This window comes from Brachyistius frenatus, unplaced genomic scaffold (assembly GCF_029030835.1).
Source record: "Brachyistius frenatus isolate BFR_SWC_R1_liver_20210118 unplaced genomic scaffold, ASM2903083v1 Contig_207, whole genome shotgun sequence".
NCBI lineage: Eukaryota > Metazoa > Chordata > Actinopteri > Embiotocidae > Brachyistius > Brachyistius frenatus.
In genome coordinates this window covers 597,841-617,278 of record NW_027210806.1, presented here as the reverse complement: position 1 = coordinate 617,278, position 19,438 = coordinate 597,841, and the positions used below count along the sequence as shown (strand labels likewise).

General features: G+C 42.5%; 2 protein-coding genes across 8 annotated transcripts; both read right to left on the bottom strand.

Moving 5' to 3' along the window:
- Positions 1 to 188: 188 nt before the first annotated feature.
- On the bottom strand, positions 189 to 6,670 carry kifc1 (kinesin family member C1). Its single transcript, XM_069719127.1, has 17 exons — positions 6,622 to 6,670; positions 5,825 to 5,917; positions 5,290 to 5,389; positions 4,973 to 5,026; positions 4,633 to 4,716; positions 3,950 to 4,148; positions 3,668 to 3,833; positions 3,249 to 3,416; positions 2,980 to 3,093; positions 2,724 to 2,810; positions 2,434 to 2,631; positions 2,154 to 2,318; positions 1,891 to 2,029; positions 1,490 to 1,629; positions 1,207 to 1,280; positions 1,016 to 1,091; positions 189 to 699 (listed from the first exon to the last, which is right to left on the bottom strand). The coding sequence occupies exons 2-17, from the start codon at positions 5,912 to 5,914 to the stop codon at positions 655 to 657; spliced, it is 1,899 nt and encodes a 632-aa protein (XP_069575228.1). The 5' UTR covers positions 5,915 to 5,917; positions 6,622 to 6,670; the 3' UTR covers positions 189 to 654.
- Positions 6,671 to 10,097: 3,427 nt separating this feature from the next.
- Positions 10,098 to 18,773, bottom strand: znf384a (zinc finger protein 384 a). 7 transcript variants are annotated; one of them, XM_069719115.1, is made up of 11 exons: positions 18,609 to 18,773; positions 16,521 to 16,588; positions 15,592 to 15,886; positions 15,138 to 15,260; positions 14,451 to 14,674; positions 14,270 to 14,346; positions 13,900 to 14,124; positions 12,345 to 12,512; positions 11,518 to 11,596; positions 11,243 to 11,401; positions 10,098 to 10,857 (listed from the first exon to the last, which is right to left on the bottom strand). In XM_069719115.1, the coding sequence occupies exons 2-11, from the start codon at positions 16,581 to 16,583 to the stop codon at positions 10,459 to 10,461; spliced, it is 1,812 nt and encodes a 603-aa protein (XP_069575216.1). In that variant the 5' UTR covers positions 16,584 to 16,588; positions 18,609 to 18,773; the 3' UTR covers positions 10,098 to 10,458. The 7 variants fall into 7 exon arrangements, with proteins under 7 accessions (XP_069575216.1, XP_069575215.1, XP_069575219.1 ...); XM_069719114.1 differs by lacking the exon at positions 18,609 to 18,773 and adding an exon at positions 17,576 to 18,457; XM_069719118.1 differs by lacking the exon at positions 18,609 to 18,773 and adding an exon at positions 17,576 to 18,457 and having other exon boundaries at positions 14,451 to 14,605.
- Positions 18,774 to 19,438: the final 665 nt, after the last annotated feature.

Here is a 19,438-nt window from a genome sequence, read left to right as displayed (position 1 = left end):
TGTGCTTTCTTTTTATGGAAGCATGAGCAACAGTTTGAAATAAACACGAGTTAACAGGAAATATACATGTCTATTATTACAGCATGTTGAGCCAGAGAGTAAAAACAGAAAAATAAGACTAATCACCAGGAATCAAGAAAAACAAAAAAAAAGACTAAGACTGAGTAATTACACAATATTTATTTACAGCCACACTGTAAGTCATACATGTCATATTTAAACCAAAAATGGAAAGACAAAAAAACGGAATATAATGGGTCCTTTTATTAAAATATGACATGTCCAATGGAGTATGGACTTCAGTCAAAAATACTTGAGCCAGTGTAAGTATTTAAAAAAATTTAAATTAAAAAAAAAATCTGAAAAGACATACGCATGCACTTGATTTACATTTTTAATAGCCTCTATTAGTGATTATTAATAAAGGCCATAAGGATATATAAAAGTTTTTGGATCTTATAATGATCAGAAAAAACCCTCTATTTACACTTTTCTAATGAAGAAAAAGAATAGAAAAAAACAGCAGAGATATAAAAGTGGAAAAACAGGAGTTAATCACTGCATGTGTAAAGAGAAAGAAATATGAAAGAGTTACACTGAACATTTGATGGTGATTAAAGTGGTACAATCAGAAAAACAAAGTCCAGTTTGTTTTTATTTCCTGTTGGCACTTGCTGTCCCGATTACACAGTCATTCACCTGTAAAGGGAGAAAATGCAAAAATGTACATGTCAAATATCCCAAAGTCACACTTAGTATGTTTAGTATGATTCATCACTTTATTCTCTTACTCCACCTAATTCAACTATCATCACCTCCACTGCTCAGGAAACGTTTGCTGTCATTTTTGTCAACAGACTTCCAAGAAAAGTTTTGAAAAATGAAGATTAAAAATCGTGTTTAATGTTGGCTTTATCTGCAGTTCCGCATCACGTGATAGTTTTTTTTACTCCGATATCTTTTCGTGATGAGACGGCTTGTAGCAGATGACCAAACAACTACAGATGCCACTCACCTTGCTGGCAAACCTCAAGGAGTTGAGGGTTTCCCCAAAGCTGTCCGGCTCAGGGGCGATGTTCACAAACATCAGCCTGGAGATAAAAACAAAACAAAAATACAGAAACTCTTACAACGATAACGAGCCTGTCTTTTCTCACAGTTAAATTATGTCGAGGCATCTTGAAGCAACGATGACGAAGAACTCACGTTTTGCTGTTTCCTCCCAGGCAGGCCTGCAGGAGGTAGGTGAGCTTGGAGTTCCTGTAAGGAACGTGGCTCTCCTGGAACACAAAGTCACTTTATGTCACAAACTCAATGAATACTGTGAGTGAATAAACCATTTATTCTATCAAAGGCTCCAGAAGCTGCAGACCGACTGCTTGCTGGTAATAGATGACTGTGATTGGCCCTCTGTACTAGAACGATATATATGGTTGCAGCCAGAGCTTTCTGAATTGCTGACTCATGCGAGACGACCAGCTTTACGGACCTTGTTGGCCAGCGCGGCGATGACGATGCCGAGGTTGGACAGGGAGCCGTTGATGGCGGTCATCTCTTTGAAGCGCTCGCCCTGAGACTGACTCTTCACCATTCGCTCACTGCCTGCCAGGTCCACCAGGCACAGAGTGGCTGTACACATGAAAAACAAAAACACCCTCATAAGAAATGCTTTTCAGTTTTTATTTTTTTTATAAAACTAAAATGTTGGGTGGAAAATAGGTCATAGAAAGAGGAACACATCACATGAAAAACACTGTATGCAGAAGAACAAGACGCTTCCTGTTGCTGCTATTATGAGACTCACAGAAGCGACGGCCGAGCTTTCATCTTCTACACACAAAAGTGAAAGCACATTTCTGATACTGGCATAGTCGGGAGGATTTTACTTACACTTGCATTTGGCATCCCTGCCAGCATTCACTCCTTCAATATCCAACTGGAAGACTGAGTGGGAGCGAGAGGAGCGGTCGTTCTGGGCCGTCTGCGCTGTGGAGCGATTCCGATTGGCCAAGGCGATCAGGCCGAGAACCTGGCAGGATGTAATAAATGTATAAATAAAATCATACGTGCACAATTAACTTGTCATATTTGTCTTTCAATTTCAAAAACACACGAGTTTGCTGCAGCTGTGCAGTTCAACAGTCCCGCTGTACCTGATCCTCGTTGCAGACCTTCTCGTAGGTGAGGTTGGTGATCGTCACCTCGTTGTTGGTCAGCTTTCGGATCTCGTGCTCCGGCCGCTTGCTGGCCTTGCCGGTGTACAGGAGGTCCCGCAGGGTCTCGTTGTAGATTTCAACAAAGCTCGCCGTGAAGGTGAACTGAGATGAAACGGTAATTCAATTTAATCTCCCACAGTTCATAGTACACCAAGTTGACTTGGAACACTTCTCTGCACTTTAGCCACTCGCATGCATGAAAAATACACAAAGCAACCTCCCAGCCTTGCGCTCCCAGTTTCTCTGCCGCTTTGAAGATTTGCTGCACGGCTCTGGGGATGACGCCTCTGGTCTCGTCAAACTCATCTCCCTCCATGGTGTACGTTTTCCCACTTCCTGTCTGGCCGTAGGCAAAGCAGCAGACGTTGAAGCCATCCAGCGCCGACTGCACCAGCAGAGAGATCTCCTCAAAAACCTGACAAACAAACGGACGACGTCGCCATGAATTTAGGAGGAAACGGGCCACAAAAGAAAACTGTTGAAAACTGTCACGCGTGCAGGATTTACCTCTTGTTGCAAAGCCTGGGGGCCAAAGACCCGGTCGAAACTGAAATTATAATTCTTCTGAGTGTCTACACTTTTGCCTGTGTGAGACTGAAAAGCAGAAAAAAAGCAGAATTCAGTTTTGTTTATATGGAAAAAGCAAAAACGTTTCTGTCCCGTTATGGACCCGTTGACAGGGCGGGACATGGAGGGCGGCGTGCCGACGGGGCGGGACATGCAGGGCGGGACATGCAGGGCGGCGTGCCGACGGGACTCTCACCTCCTCGGTTTTGGCCAGAGTTACTGTCTTGTTGTCACTGGCTGCGAGCTGGATGTGCTTGCTGAGACCGCCGTCCACTAGAGGGCGCACTCTGCAAAAGACCCTGATATTGCCCTGCAGGAGAAAGGTGAGCGAGATAACATTTGATTGGGTGTTGAAAAATCCACAGAATGATTTAGGTATCAACACAAGAAAATACAAAAACAATCACAAAGAATGAAAAGAGAGAAGACGGGTCGCTGAGCGGTTGCACCACTCGGGGAACTTGCCTTGAGCTCCTGGATGGTGTTGTGGAGCTGCCTGCGCTCCATCTCACCGGCGTGAAGGTCGTCTTTCAGCTGGGACACAGTGTCTCTGAGGCAGCGGACCTCCTCCTCCGTCTCTCTGAGGGTTGCCTGCAGACGGGCCAGCGTCGACTCCTGCACCGACAACTTCATCTGGAGTGGAGAGAAAAACAAACAAACGGCTTAATCGTTTCCAAAATCCCATTTTCCGTTTAAAAATGATCGTAACTGTGTTTCAATCCAATCCTGATCGGATTTAAGGAAAATAAAAGGTCTTGTCTTGTTTGTTTACTTATTTGATAAAATGAATAATTATTATGCATAAATCACCGAATGGGTTATTTATGCATCGCTAACACAAACTAAAAACACGGCGTATCCGCTGCGTGCGGCAGACCTTTTACCTTCAGCGTCTGGAGCTCCATCTCGTGGCTGTCTCGGAGAGTCTCCATCACCTTGTACTTGACCTCGAAGTTGGAGAGCTCCTTTTGAAGGACGCTCCTGTCACTCGACACTTTCTCCAGCTCGTCCCGGACTCCCGACAACGTTTGCAGCTCCTCCTCATACTTACTAAAAATCACAGGAAGCAAAACAAAAACATGAAATTAAAGTTCAAACAAACAAATTAGTAACAACAATAAAATGCTTCATTTAATTCCTTCTTCCAAATGAAACGGTCCACGCACCTGATCTGGCTCCTCTGCCTCTCCAGCTCTTTCTGCATTTCAACCACTTTGGTCTGGTTCTGGACCATCGAGCCTTTCAGAACCTCATTCTCCTGGTTGACAGACTTGAACGTAGTCTTGTAGTCACGGATCTTATCCTCCATGTCGCTGACCTTGCCCCTCAAGTCCCACGCGTGGCGACGGGAGGCGCCGCTGCCACCTGCACACAGGACCAACAAAAACCTTCCAACGTGCACTTTTATCCCAGGAGACATCCTGACACATCAGCAGGGTAAAAACTCGGGTTTAATAAAATATAAACCTATAACGAGCGAATTCCATTTCACGGCTTCAACTTCATGGTCCTGGTATTGTTCGTACTGACTCAGTCCCACTGTCATGGTGAACCAGGACACTTTGTAGAGGTTATTAATAACACATGCATGTCCTGCGGGGACGAGTTAAAAGGTCTGCTGTGAAAAAAGGACTATTTTGAATAAAGAAATAAGCACTTAAAGAAAAACTGAGGCTGTTCAACGATATTAATACAGAACAGGAAGTCTTAACTTGTCTTTTGGAAACAGTCAGAGCAAGAAGATGAAAATCTTTGACCAGTTCTTCAACCGTAATCACACACATCAAACACGAATTCATTTAATATGATATAATTAACAAACCAGAAGCAAGCAGGATGAATCTCTCACCTGTTTTTGAGACTGTGGACCCAAAAGGTTGTTTCATGTTGCCTGCCTTCGCTGCAGTGGAAGCTACAGATGTTTTCAGGACACCTGATGGAACAAGAAAGCGGTAAAGAACAAATAAATAACAATGACAATACTCTGTACTTATGATGGACCCAAGATATTTCTGAATTTTTAAAACCATCACTTAAACTACAGAACGTGTGAAATATTGTCTAAATTAAATTTTGTGCCCAATTCGAATTGAATGCTCAATCACTGCTCTACGTAAGAGTTTGTGAACTCAAAGCACACAACGATGATCTAAAAAACAAACAAACAAACAGCAGACGGTTCATCGTACCTCTGGAAGGACCGACAGCCACAGTGGCAGCTCCGGCACCTCTGACTGACCTCGCTGTGTGACGGAGAGTGAAACGCAGAGGTAAATGATTTGTTCAGAAAACACAAGATAATAGAACCGAGGACTGACATACAGCTTTGGCAGAAAAAGGGTAAAAATGTGTTTGATTACAATTTGGAAGAATCAATCGCTGAAGCCCGGCCTCATTACATCCCGGTGAACTCTGACATGATGATGATATTCACATGTTAGATCGGTGTGCATGAAAAAGTTCTGTGAGCCACTTAAGGAGGAACATGTGTGAACATGTAACCTACATAGAGGAGCCCTGGCTGCAGCAGCGGGAGGCCGCCTGCCACCGATCACCGTAGCCGCTGCCTGCGGTTTGTGCGGTTCGGGGTCCTTACGACTCCTCTTCTGCAAACACGGAAACAACAGCAGAAAGTGAGAGCATGTAGTCGTAAAAATAATAAAATATTATCACTATGCACGCTTATAAAGCATGCTGACTTCGGTGGGACACAGACCAACTCCATTGTATGAGCTCTGCAGATTAGACCTATTATTAGCTTTTGAAATATTAAGAGGAAAATGTCACAACATGAATGTCTGAGTAAAATACACGTGTTGAAACAACCACGGCTCGAACTTTTTAGACATTCAACGGCACATGACATAACGCAACCAAGAGAAGAAGTGTTTTACTGACTATCTGGAAAAATAATTGGCCAACTGTGATTCATGAGCTGATAAGTGGTTTCTTTACAGAACTACTTCTGGAGTAGCTTGAGGTACATCAGCACAATAAAACAAGAGCAGGTGAAATGTAAAATGTAGATAATTTATGCAAACCTGAGCAGGAGCAAAGTCTTGGGCATTCTCCGAGCTGCTGCTGCTGCTTGTGAGGACCCTCTTGCTTGACATGACCGGCAAGCGAGACATGTTCTGCTGAGGAGCAAGAGGTGGAGTAATGTCAAGGTTGGACAAGAGGGAGCAATAATATGTCCTCAGTGCATACTGTCTGAAATAGACAGTAAAGTTAATATTTGCGATGATTGTTTCGGGGTGAGCATCATCCCAATAAATAAATGAGTAGAATGAATCTAAACATGTATGAAAATAAATATGGCATGTATTTACACAACTTAGGTTCAAGCAATTTTTGCAGAGTGTACATTTAGAAAAGCATTGTATTTTAAGGCAAAAAACTTGAAAATATCAGCATATTGGACCAAAAAAAAAACAACAACCAATATTAGGCATAACTAATAAATTAATAAATTCAAATCAAGCAAAGACGTGTGTCTTTCAATCATCACATTTGTTAAGTTTGTTTGTTCGTTGCAACGATGGCTAAACATCCAGGCCCGTTTGTTGAAACACGTGAACCTGGCTTCAGTGTGGACATAAACAAAGCGAGCTGGAACGTGTTAAATGCGGATTCGCTCCGGCTGGACTGCCGTTATCCACATTAAACCAAACACGAACCAACGTCCGTGTTGGTACCAACGTAAGCTGGAGCAGAAAGGTGAATCCTACGTTGAATTACAGGAACTCTCGGCTTTATGGTTTGAGTAGATTGTTACGATCATTTCTTTCAAACCCCGAATAAACGGCGCGATTCGTTTTAATTTATGAAAAGTATTTACCTTAAAAACACGTTAGGTCTTCGTTACAGGTCTGCTCAATCCGCCTCCTCCAACCGTTTGAAATTTGAAATTGAACAGTCTTGGTGCGCTTCGGAGGAGCTTCTGTGATTGGCTAACCCAGAGTAAGCCCCGCCCCCGTGTTTACGTGTGCTTGTTTTAGGTCACGGAGCGTTCCGCCTGGGCGGAATACGCTGATTGGACAGTCAGCTCCGCGTTTAAAATCCAGTCGATGACTTGATACTTGATCAAACGAACCCCGTTTGACGCTTGTAGTTACGTCATTAATGAAATTTGATTCTCGCTTTTATTTTTTTAGATATTTACAATATTTAATCATTTTATTAGTCGTGTTTTTAAAAGTCTATAATCTTTGACGCATATTTTCCACAATATATATTTGTCCCGACTTTGTATTTTTTCACATTTATGTTGGTTTGTTTTACATTACCTGCTTTCTTTAGAGTTCAAAAGTATCAAAACGTTATTAAATGTAATTAATCCCCCGTTTAGAGTCAAATCCAGTTAATTTGCTTTAGATAAACCACTTTCTTTTTTTTAATAACAGATATCAAAATGCATTGGCTGCACTGCAGTGACACAAACCACGATGATAGGAGGGTTTTGCACAAACATGCAAGCTTTGGATGCCTGCTGTTCATATGTTTAGGTGTAATGCCACAGCATATGATCTACAACACTGCAATTCATACATTTTTTTTTTATTCTTTTTTGTAGCTAAAATATTTTGGACCACGAAACGCGATGTTCCTGCTAAACTGAGATACATTCATCACTGCATCATTTCTTCCTTAACAAACCCGGCCATTCAGTCGTTTCTATATTCTATGTTCCCGAGCTAATTAAGCACAAAATGGGAACCGGAGTTCACTATGTTTGTAAGAAACTTTCATTGTGGGAGCTACTGTTGTCACAGTCCTTTTGTCATCATGTGCATCCCTTTTATACAATCGTAACTGCTTTACAAACGGTTAACTAACAACATAACAAAAATACTCCACCTGACCCATTGTCTGATTCAATTTCCAAATCACATGAGGCTGGTTATCTCATGTCCTACATAGAAACACAGAAACCACACACAATCCCTGGACTACAAATCCAACTGTCAGCAAAAATCTTTCATTTTCGTAAAAACTAAATAATTATGAACATACTATGCAAAAGAAGTAATAATCTTGTCTGTCACTTCAAATAAAACAACAGCTTTTAGAATTGAAACTCAACAAGAGTCAGACACAACTTGAACCTCACAATTGATCCGATCAGTCACAAAAATAAAATAATCATACATTTTCATTATTGGGATAAAGTCTGTATTTGATCAAATAAATCAAACGATGACGTTTTTTCATCATAAACAGTTTTTGAACTTTATTCTCCTTAAGGGAAGAAACAGTCTGTTCAGATGAGCAAGAGGTGTAACTGTGCATACAGTATGCAAGAGTGTAGCATAAGAGGGCAGTTATTAACTGTATTATCAGGAGAATTGGTAATAACATTAACGAGAATATTGACAATGGGTTATTTTTCATAAAAAGACATGATGAAATACAAGGAGGAGTACACATGGAGACAATCAGTCTGGTGCGCAGGCTGACTGAGCGTTTTGATTGGGTAGAGACGGCTTGTGCAATGTCCCGGGTCACCAAGTCACACTTTCCCTTGATGTTGTTATCGGTATATTCTCAGATCATCTGTCAACGTGTCATTGAAGTCACTGTTAATGACTTCATTAACATATTAAACACAACTTGGCCAAACCAGAGTGAATATCGTGCACCTATTGGTTACATGGTAACCTTGGTTCTCTGAATGCTGAGACCAAATATACATATATTTTCTCCATCTTTTATCCAATGAAGTAGGCGACTCCCAAACATTTCATGCCTGTGGTTCATCCTTCATGTTCAGACTGTGTCTGAGTGTGGAGTCAGGTGACCCGGGGCACGGCCCATGATTTGGTACTTGTTAATTTGAGTTCCTTTAGTTTTCATATATGCTTCACACAAGACATACTTCCCTTTTACAGTTGAAAAAAGTCTTTTCTATCTATTTTATGTACAGCATACTGCAATACCATAATGCCTCAGATTGATAATAATGTGAATAACAATTGCAATACAGTTATAATGAAAGTAGTAATAATATGTATGAAAAGTTCTTTTAAAAAAAAAAAGAAAAAAAGATCGATAACAGTACCTGTCAGCTGTTTTTTTTTTTTTTTTTTACACCTCACAATCATTATTTTCCCAACAACCACCGTGACGACGACGAGTCAGGCCGTCTTTTTCTCATTGGAGGATAGTAAACTGTTTTTCTTTGAATAGTAACAAAAAATGGGACAAGACACTCTGTTTGGACTTTTCTCTCCGTTCCCATCACATTCATGCACTCACTTTGCTTTCTCTGGTTTGTTCACACGTTCCTCTGTTGGTAGAAAAATACTTACATATGATATATAAAAAAAAAAAAAAAGACAAAACGATGACAAACATAGGCGTGAAGTACACGCTTCATCAAGTGCTATCTGTATGGACACCACCCCCCCTACCTTCCCCCTCCGACCCCCCCTTTTCTCTCTCGTGTTTCCATCTCGCTCTGCTGCAGATTCCTCACGTTTTAGTGCATTCTCGAACCGCTCGGTGTCTTTTGTTCAGTACTTTGGGCTCTGAACAAAGAAATGGCTCCTCAGCTCCTCTGAGTAGGAGAGGGGGGGTTAAATGAGGACATCCATGATCTGTGAAATGAACACTTTGGAGATTCAGGCGCAGGCTTCAGCCATATTCCTCAACACAGCACATGATGTTCCTCCTGCTGCTCCTGGTCCTTCCTGATCCGTCCTTTGTTGTCCCCGGCGCATCGACAGGGTCTGTTCGAACGCCGCTGAAGCATTAACTTAGTCCTTCCTCAGTTTTCAGATCGATTCCACTGCACTGCTGTTTCAGTCGCTATTACGAATCTGGAGTCTTAAACCGACGACTCCTCGTCTTCTTTCTCTCCCTTGTTTTGGCTTGAACTAAATGAATGTGATCTGATTTTCAAAAATTACACTCTTCTGTGGACCATAGATGTGCAGAGAATAGTGCAATTTCTCTTTTAGTTAACAGATATTTTACCCCTTCATCCTCTGATGATCCCTCAGAGCAGGACTGCTGGTTTAGGATCAGTGTATTAAGTTTTATGCCTGAGTCATTGACTCAAAAGGCGATTAAAGTTGAATTTGAAGATGCTTCAATAAAATTCAGGTTTGGTTTTAATCGCCATCTCAATCATGATGATATGAAGGCCAAAACTGATGTTAGCTTAGATTTTGGAAAAGGTATTCATAAAACGGAGGAATGTGGCTCGCGGCTGAAGAATAAACTCCTGAAACGATATCCGTGTCCTAGACCAGCATTTCTACAGAGATACATGGAGAGTGGGTTCAGGAATTGATAAGCACACTGTAAAATATCTGTTCTGACAAGTAATTTAATGTTGTACTCAGCATTAAAGCTTCATTATTAAATTTGACTTCCATCTTTTGATTGTTTTGCATTTCCTCATCAGCGCCTTTCAAAATAATGTCCCTCTCACAGCAACACAGAAGGGGATCGAAGTTGATTCTATAAGTGTCTTTACACTTTCAAATTCAGTCAATAAAGCAGATGATTAGCTTCACTGCTGACAGGCGAGTAAAAGTTCCATCCTATTAGCCATTTTCTTTTGCTTTAAGAAGACTGTAACACTGAACACAGTTAAATTACTTGTTCTTATGGAAATTTGTACACCGCAGACACAATTAGTCGTCCCTCAAGCAGAGCGGGAAGACGCAGTCTATGAGTTCATGTGCTCCACCTGTATGGCTGAAGTGGAGACAGTTAGGCAGAGGTCTTTGTGGGTCACCGGCAGGTCCGCCACGGTGACTGGTTTGTACTGGATCTCATTGGCTGCCACTGTCTTGTACTGGTGCAGGTCGAACGGGCACTGGACCACAGCTTCTGTGGGTTGCTGGTAGCTGCCTGGGGGTCCAGGGTTAGGGTTCTGGTTGGTGTTGTTGGGGTTATTCTGGCTATGGAGCTGGCCCGCTCTGCCTCCTCTCCCTCGACCACGGCCTCGGCCCCGGCCCCCTCCTCCGCCCGGTGTGAGGCCCTGGGCCTGCTGGGCGGCTACTGTTGCTGCCACCGTTAACGGGTCGGGGTTGTGCTTCCTCATGTGTTTCATTAGATATGTCTCCTAGACATGCGGAGAGAGAAGAGTAGAACACATGAGGGCAGGACAGAAAACAAAGCAGGCAAGGGATTTGCATATTTTAGAGGTGTGTGGAATAAAAATGCCTGGTTGTTTTCCTCCATAAATATACATGCAAGTTGTGCGTTCAGTAAACGTATGAGTTTAAGAAAAGGTTTGTATAATTCATCAGTCAAAATGAAAACATTTTTACTCAAAACATCAGTACTTTGTCCAATTCTAATGATGCAAAACACTCCATATAAAATATAAATATCTTTTTAAAATTAGCAGTGGTGTATAAAACAATCAAGCTCATCATGTTTTGTGATTAAAATGATAAAAGTGAGATTGGCATTTCAATAAAAGTGACTATTCTGTGATGTCCTACCGAGGTATAGGATCGGTTACAGAGGCCACAGGAGAACAGCTTGGCATGCTTGACGGTGTGTGTGGACAAGTGCACCTCCAGGCTGGCAGCATCTGTGTAACCACGGTTACAATTGTGGCACTTGTAGGGCTTGTCTTTGTTGTGCTGCCGACGATGAGACTGCGGAGAACGGAGATATAAGGACATGATTGTAAAGACAAAAAGAAAACAAAAAAGTCCTCCATTTGTCTCCGTTATCAGGTGAGTAGTGAGGATTAAAGCCTGAGTTCATTTACCTGAAGGTTGGACAACTGAGTGAAAGATTTTTCACAACCCGGATGGTTACACTTGTACGGTCGGTCGCCGGTGTGGATCCTGAACAATCACAGTTCTTATTAGATAATTACAGTCCATAAAATGAAGCTGCAGTTTGCTTACAAATGAAAATGGCAGTGACGTGCATTACTGTATTTCAAAACGTTCTATATGGAGACAACATATTGTACAATAAGCAGTTACAAAAACTCAGTGTGGTAGCACTAATCATGAATAAAAGATAGGATACTAAGAGCATTTAATGGCAGTGAGATTGTAGCATTTTCCCTCAACTCCTCATTTCTTATACTTTAGTTTCTTCCACAAGAAGCCAATTTGTTTTGTCACGTAGTTTTATGAATTTATATATTTATGAATTTGAGTAGTGGGGACTTTTGTGGCTATTTGTACCCTTTAAATATTTCAGGTACACTTCAACCCTGCCGTTAAATCATCTCACAACGAAGACATAAGCTGTGAAACGCAGTTTTGGAAAAGGGAAATTACTGTAAGTCGGGAAGCTGTTCTCAATGTCACGTCCAATTCAGTTTAAAGCCAGTCTGCGTAAGAAGTCTTAGTTTTGCAACTCTGACTTTAATCATTAAAAAAAACATGCGTGAAAAGGGATGCCTCCCAAATTTGATAAATGCTGCAGTATAAACTCTAAAAGAAGGAAGAAATTACAATACTATAATTCGCCACCAACCAGCTCCAATACATGCACACGTACAAACACACCTGGTCATTCAGAACCCATCAGCCCAGCCCAGCCCAGCCCAGCCCAGCCCAGCCCAGCCCAGCCCAGTACCGTGTGTGTTGCTGTAGGTGACTGAGCTGCCTGAATGTTTTCTGGCAGTAGGAGCAGGAGTAGGGCTTGGCCCCGGTGTGGATGCGGATGTGCTGGGACAGGTAGCTGGAGTTGGAAAACGACTTGGAGCAGTGGGGACACTTGTGGGGCTTGGCCTCAGTGTGGTTTCTAACACGGGAAACCGGGATCGGAAGGTTGGAGGGGGTGAAGAGAGAGAAACAAGAGAGAGAAACAGCGAGAGATTTTTAAGCTACAGCATGACCAAACTTCACGATGAACTGAAGACCAAATCATGTGCTGAAAGGATCCGCGATCAATCGTGCTGATCAGAGACGGTTAGGTTGGACAGTGTGCTCTTTTTGCTGTGTCTGAGTTGTGAAAACACAGAACAAAACATACAGCAAGCACAGCCACGCTTTTCTCTTTCTCTCTCTCTTTCTCTCTCGCAGTCTCTCTCTCCTTTTGGTGTGCCCTGCTGTGAGTGTGTCTATGAATGTGTGACTGTGCTGCAGTCAAACTAAAATGGAAATTCAAGACAAGTGGCAGCCCAGGGGGGCACATCTTCCTGTTTACAATTAACCCTCAAAGGAAACCCAATGCATGGCTGAAAATATGAAGGTGAATGACAAGGTCGAACATAAAATTAAAAGAACCGAAATGGGAGAAAGGTGCTTTCATCACTTACAATGTCCAACAGGTCAAATCTAATAAAAAAAAACATTCTCACTGTGAGATTAGCAGCTTTATCCCTTTTGGGAATGGTGTGTAAAACATGCAGGTTTACTGAGCGCAGTAAAAAATAAATAAAGCAAAAACAAGGAGGCCGTATTCTTTTCAGGGGATAAACTATCACACAGTTAGTGTGAGAATTGGATTTACACTTGTGGGACTTAAAGGAGAGACTCACTTTGCAGCTGACAACATTTTCACAATCAGGATGTCACTGTTGTCATCTGTAAAAATAACCAGCGCGCCAAAGTGATTTGTGACATGAAGACGAACTGCAAAAATGGGATGTTTTAACGTTCTCGGTGGATCTAATAATAATGAAGTTTTCACAAGTTGCAAAAAAAGAAAAACAAAAAGAGTGGGATGTTCGGATGTTTTTGGACTTGTAAGTGATCAAAACAACTGGTAGAAATGAAGTAATGAAACTGCCTTTCCCATCCTGACAATGACCCTTCACAGATGAAGACATGAAAATAACAAGTGTAAATTTGTAAATTAATTTAAGTTTGGCTCAAGTGTTACACCTTCAAAAGGTGATGATCTGACTGCAAAAAGAGCTTTACACTGTCAACACTCGCCCAACACACCCCGGTGAGACAGCAGCTTACCACCCCTTCATCCCGTTATCCATCACTACACAGAGGCACACTTGCAACAGAAATCAGAGGCACAGGCGAGCGCACGCACGCACACACACACACACACACACACACACACACACACACACACACACACACACACACACACACACACACACACACACACACACACACACACACACACACACACACACACACAGGACCTCACAGACCAGTCAGCCCAGTACCGTGTGTGCTGCTGTAGGTGACTGAGCTGCCTGAATGTTTTCTGGCAGTAGGTGCAGGAGTAGGGCTTGGCCCCGCTGTGGATGCGGATGTGCTGCGACAGGTAGCTGGAGTTGGCAAACGACTTGGAGCAGTGGGGACACTTGTGGGGCTTGGCCTCAGTGTGAGACTTGGCGTGGATCTGCATGTCTGACTTGCTGAAGAACGTCACTGCACACATCCGACACCTTGGCGGGTGACGGGGTGAGCGAGGGGAAAAAAAACCATTTTGTGGTGAACAAGGCAGCCAAGGGGATTACTAGTACAGGGGGAGCCCATTTTATTAGATGGAATTAAACGTATTTTCACTAATCTAAACATTTTTTCCACTACCTGTAGGATTTGGGCCCATCTTTGTTGGTATGATCATCCTCATCGTTTGACAGATCATAGGGGTCAGCAGCGTGGTGCTGTAACACAAGAACAACAAATGACTTGTGATGATAACTGATGGTGTGCAAAACTTTATTATGAGACAACAAGCCAGGAAAGAAAGAAGAGACGAGACCCTGACCTGTCCTCCAGCAGCGAGGTGGGCCAATATTAACGCATCGCTTCCTGGAGGCAGGACCCCTCCCATCCTGCTCATCATCTGTTTGCTCTTTCTGCCTCGCTTTGATGGTGTTGGCATGACGACTGCAGGTGGTACAGATAGGTCGTCCCTCTTATCTGGAAACAAGGGCAGGGCGGGGTAGGGGTGAGGGTGTTGAGTGAGACAGAAACGGTTTCTGTCAGAGTCTGGAAAAATGAAACACACACACACACCATCTGAACAGTTGTTGTGCCGAAGTGTGTTTCCCTGTTTGGCAGCAACACCAAACCTCCCACGAGAGACATATACAGGTGTGTGTATACTTGCATGTGTATGGATGCAGCCACACAAAATAAATGCAGGAATAAATACATTTCAAACAGAAAACAGGAGCTTCTTATGAAATTCAAACGAGATTTGTGTACAAGGCCTCAATTTATTTTGATCTCACGTCACCAAATTCAAAATAGTGAGAACTGATAACAAATGATACCAAACTGATGACAATCTCAGTTTTTAGCGGTGAGTTTTACAATGTGGACCTTTTCTGAAAAAATAACACATTCAGCTGAAAAATGAAAGTGAAAAAACAGCCTAGATAATATTTTTTATTGTCCAACACATTTGCATTAACATGTTGTAATGACTGAAGGGATGGTGACGTGTTACCTGTATTGGAGGGGTGCAATGCAGACACTATCATGGTGGTGGCAGTGGGGTGTCCGGCTACAAATGACTGCGTGGAGGCAGTGGGGACCAGAGTGCCTTGAGGGGTGGTGATCACTAACCCCGCTGGGAGGAAAAAAGACTTTATTCTCAGTGCTGAAGCCACAATAATACTTTACATGGAGGCCAAAGCTTCAGCACTAACGTGATGGACTCGACATGATGCCAAACACTTAATAATGGATCGATATTCTCAAACTGTACCTTAAAACTGCTTCAAAAAACTGCTAATAAAGACACTTAATACAGAGAGATGTTTATGGATGAAGTAGCAGCTGCAGATGAATATTCAAAGTGTTCCTCACTCTCATGCAGCCATCTTAAAGTGGTACCAACACATATAGTAAGACAACAGAATAATTAGGTGGTCATGTTTAGGTGAGAAAGAAGGTCTCACCTGCGGTCATGATACCTGTGGAGGGAACAGGCACGACGGTGACGTTCTGGGAGGTGTGCGTCTGGTGCAGGTGTCCCCCGGCCCCGCTCAACAGTCCGCCACTGCTGTTGCCTCCTCCTCCTTCCTGTTTGGTGACCACCCGCAACCCGGCGCCTGGGTCCATAGAGCCTGGGATGGCGAGCACAGCCGTGGGATAGTGGGGGGAAGAGGCCGAGGAGTGGGGGAAGGAGCCTGCGTTGGACTTCTCTGGACCTAGTTGCTCCTTGGCCTTGTTCAGGAACATGGCGTTCTCGATCTGGAAAAAGTGGCGAGTAGAGGAAGGGGAAGAAGGAAGGGTGAAGTAATAAAGGGGGAAGGAGGTGAGGGTAAGATGTTTCATGAGGGTGGAGGTGAGGCAGTTTAGAAGAAGTTGAAAAGAACAAAGGTAATTACAGAAAAGGAGGAAAGAGATATGGATATGGAGACGAAGAGCCAGGGATGGGTTACGTTCACATGCGGAGAAAAACACAGAAGGACACCGAGTTTAGGGAAAGTGAAGAGGAGGGAGTCGACGACGGGTTCGGGAGGAGGAGGCAGAAGAGAAGACGGCAATGGGGAGAGGAGAGAGAACGAAGGCATGGTGAGATGCAAAAAGTGAATTAAAAAAAAGGAGCGAAGAGAATTGAAAAGATGAGAGAGGAGAGGGACAGGAGTGAATCCATCAAGACATCATACTCAAATAACTTTTATGTCAGTTTTATGCCAACTTCACCGACTAAGCAAACATTATTTGGTGGTGTTAGAAACATGTTCAATGATTGTGTGGTGTTAATATTTAAATTATTTCCACAAACAATCAAAGTGAGTCGCTTCCGGGTTTCTTTTGCCTTAGCACATACCACTGTACCATGTGTATTTCAAGACAATTCCACAAATAAGGTCGTGTCTACCTGTCCTTGTATTGTGGGGACGGGAGACCAAAAGTATGATGAGTTGAAATGGGAATCGTCCATTATTTCTGGAATTAAAAAGCAACACACTTAGAAAACACCTGTACTCCTCCCTCCCTCCCCCGACCACCTTTTTTTTTTTTAAATTATTATTATTAATTTTTTTTTTAATTTTTACTGTCACGTGAAACGACATCATGCATGGCTGCATTTCAGTCTATCTTAGTTTGTTTCCTTTCTGTGTATCCTCTCCTCCAGAGGAGACACATTGAATATGTTTCAAGATCAGCATGCAGCACTTAAACTGCGGCTAAAAAAATTATTTTTTTGTCTACTGAATCCGGCCGCTGCACTTTGAGGGAGGGATCTCGTTGCAAAAGTGTGAAATGCTTTTAGCTGTTGTGGTTATTTTTCAATAACTGATCTGGTTTAAAGAGAAGAGGATGTGAAAGGAATCAGGCAAAGATGTTCAAGCCCAGAAGGGTGGATATTAAAATCTACATGAGGACAAAAGAGGCAAGAGTTGAGAAAACACTAATGATAATTAGTTGTTGAGTATTTTGTCATGGTTTGTAAGACAGCCCATGCACTTCTTTACGACTCTCTCGCACATCATGTGCCGCTATTAAAAAAAAAAAAAAAGACACAAAAGCGGTTGCAAAGTCAGCAACTTGTCTATTTTTAGAAAACAAAACAAAATGCTTGTTCAGTTTCAAAAATAGCATTCTTTCTACAAGTGCATACGGTTTGTTGGAGACAACACTCACTATCTTTGTCATTGTCAAACCTACAAGTCTTCCATTTCCTGATCGTCAGCCACTGACACAGGAGCAGTCTGTTTACTGCAGCAAAAAGCAGGAAGTTTCATAGTTTCATAATTCTCGGTTGGCGCTTTATTTTCAACATATTGTCGCCACCGTGATAAACCAAGTGACAAGAACAGCTTTTAGGTCTTTCTGTCTGAATGCATGTGAAGGTTGTGAATACCATGCGTAACCATGTTGCTCACACAGCAAAGAAAAACAAACATGTAGTTACGAGTAAATATAGCTGACCTGGCATTTAATACAACCGGCATCTGCTCAGCACTTGAGGACACTATGCGAGGCCCATTTAAAGTAGATGTCGGCTTAATAAACGTTACTGATGTAACGACATATTTCATGCAAAACATTTGTCAATACACAACTCGAGGCATGTTTTGTGTTATTTTCCACGAGCCTCCTGTCTCCTCTGCAGCTGCACAGCCTCCAAATAAACTACGGGACGAGCTTCAAAAGCAAATAAATCAAACATCCCACGGGCTGTTCCGCAACTCAGCACCTGGTACAAAGGGGTCGTTATCAGTGTATTACAAAAGTCTATGATTCAGTGCTGAGAGCCATTTTTCTTTTTCTTTTTTTTTTTTTTTTGTTGACGAAGGGGGGGAGGGGGGGGCAACGAGCTGGTAGCTGCGGGCTAACGTTAGCTGGGATGGACGCAATCTTGTATTAAAAAATAAAAAAAACGAATTTGTTATAAATCAGGGAACCTCGTGCAATAACAACTCGTCGCAGATGCGTGCTTCACCGAACCGAACCGAACCGGCTGCCAGGAGCTTACTGTGATATCCGACGTGCGCGCAAACACGGCTAGCTGGGTTAACGCAACGGGACGAGGGCAGCTAGCTAACGCGCCTCCATGAATCGCGTCCTTTTGTTCGCTGGCTGCGGTGTGCAGCTACAAGGAGGCCCGCGGTGCTCATGTCTCTAACGAGCTCTCCGCGGAGCGAGCACCAAACACCCCTCGCTCCCTATAACGCCGTCCATTCCTTCACTCCCCTGCTCGACCTCACTGAGAGAAAAATAAAAAAAAAAAAAAAAAAAAAAAAAAAAAAAAAAAAGTCTCGAATAAAAAAAAAAAAAAAAAAAAAAAAAAAACAAAGACAAGAAAAAAAAAAAAAAAAAAAAAAAACCGTCGACGCCGTTTTGCTTTCTGGAGGAGACGCAGCTTCATGCAGACTTCCGGCGGGTTGGGACGACGGCGCTCTCAGACACACTGAAAATAACAGTTCATTAACAACCGACGGATAACTCCTGCGTTAATTACCGGTGAACTCGACTCCCCGCCAACCCCCCCGGAGCTTCCTCGGGTCGGGACAGTTGGGAAACTTTGTCCAAATCCGCCCTCAAACACCTCAGATGGGCCTTTTTTTTTCTCCGTTTTTTTTTCCTTTTTTTCCCTCCAGCTCTTCTTCTCGGAACAGTCAAGCAGCGACAGTTCACACAGACACGGTTCCGGTCTCACCTTTCAAAATAAAATCACCCCTCCCCCCGCCCCCTATATACGTACCTAATTTGATTTCATAAAAAAAAAAAAAAAACGAAATTTAACTTTGAATTAAACACAATTTTACATTGTGAATTTTCTGACGACACAAGCGCACAGACGTTTAAGATTTTCTAATTTACTTTAATCAGAGAACGAATATAAAATAATACTTTGATTCCAGGTTTCGCGGTATATGCTCTCCATATGTAAAGAGTCGGTTGTAATGAGTATTTTGAATTGTGTTCTACATACGTAATAATTCCTTTTCATCTCCGGTAGGTTATATCTCAATTTTTTAATTCATAATCATCTCACTTCCTGTGTAAGATTGGCTAACTTTCGTTACCTTGACGCAGCTGCCAACGTCCATACATTGTCTTCCGGTGTATTAATTACCCCGTCTGTGTGCTGCACGTCACATCAGTTCCTATGTCATTTTTGATCTATATTATTGTAGACAGCTGTTGGCTACTTTGGCTTAATAAAAAAAACAAAAAACACATCCATTTAAAAAAGTAATTAAGGTTCTTATATCTATATCCATTTTGCTATAATTATTTTCTGTTTGTATAGTCTGTGTCTATCAGATAATATAGACTTTATAGCAC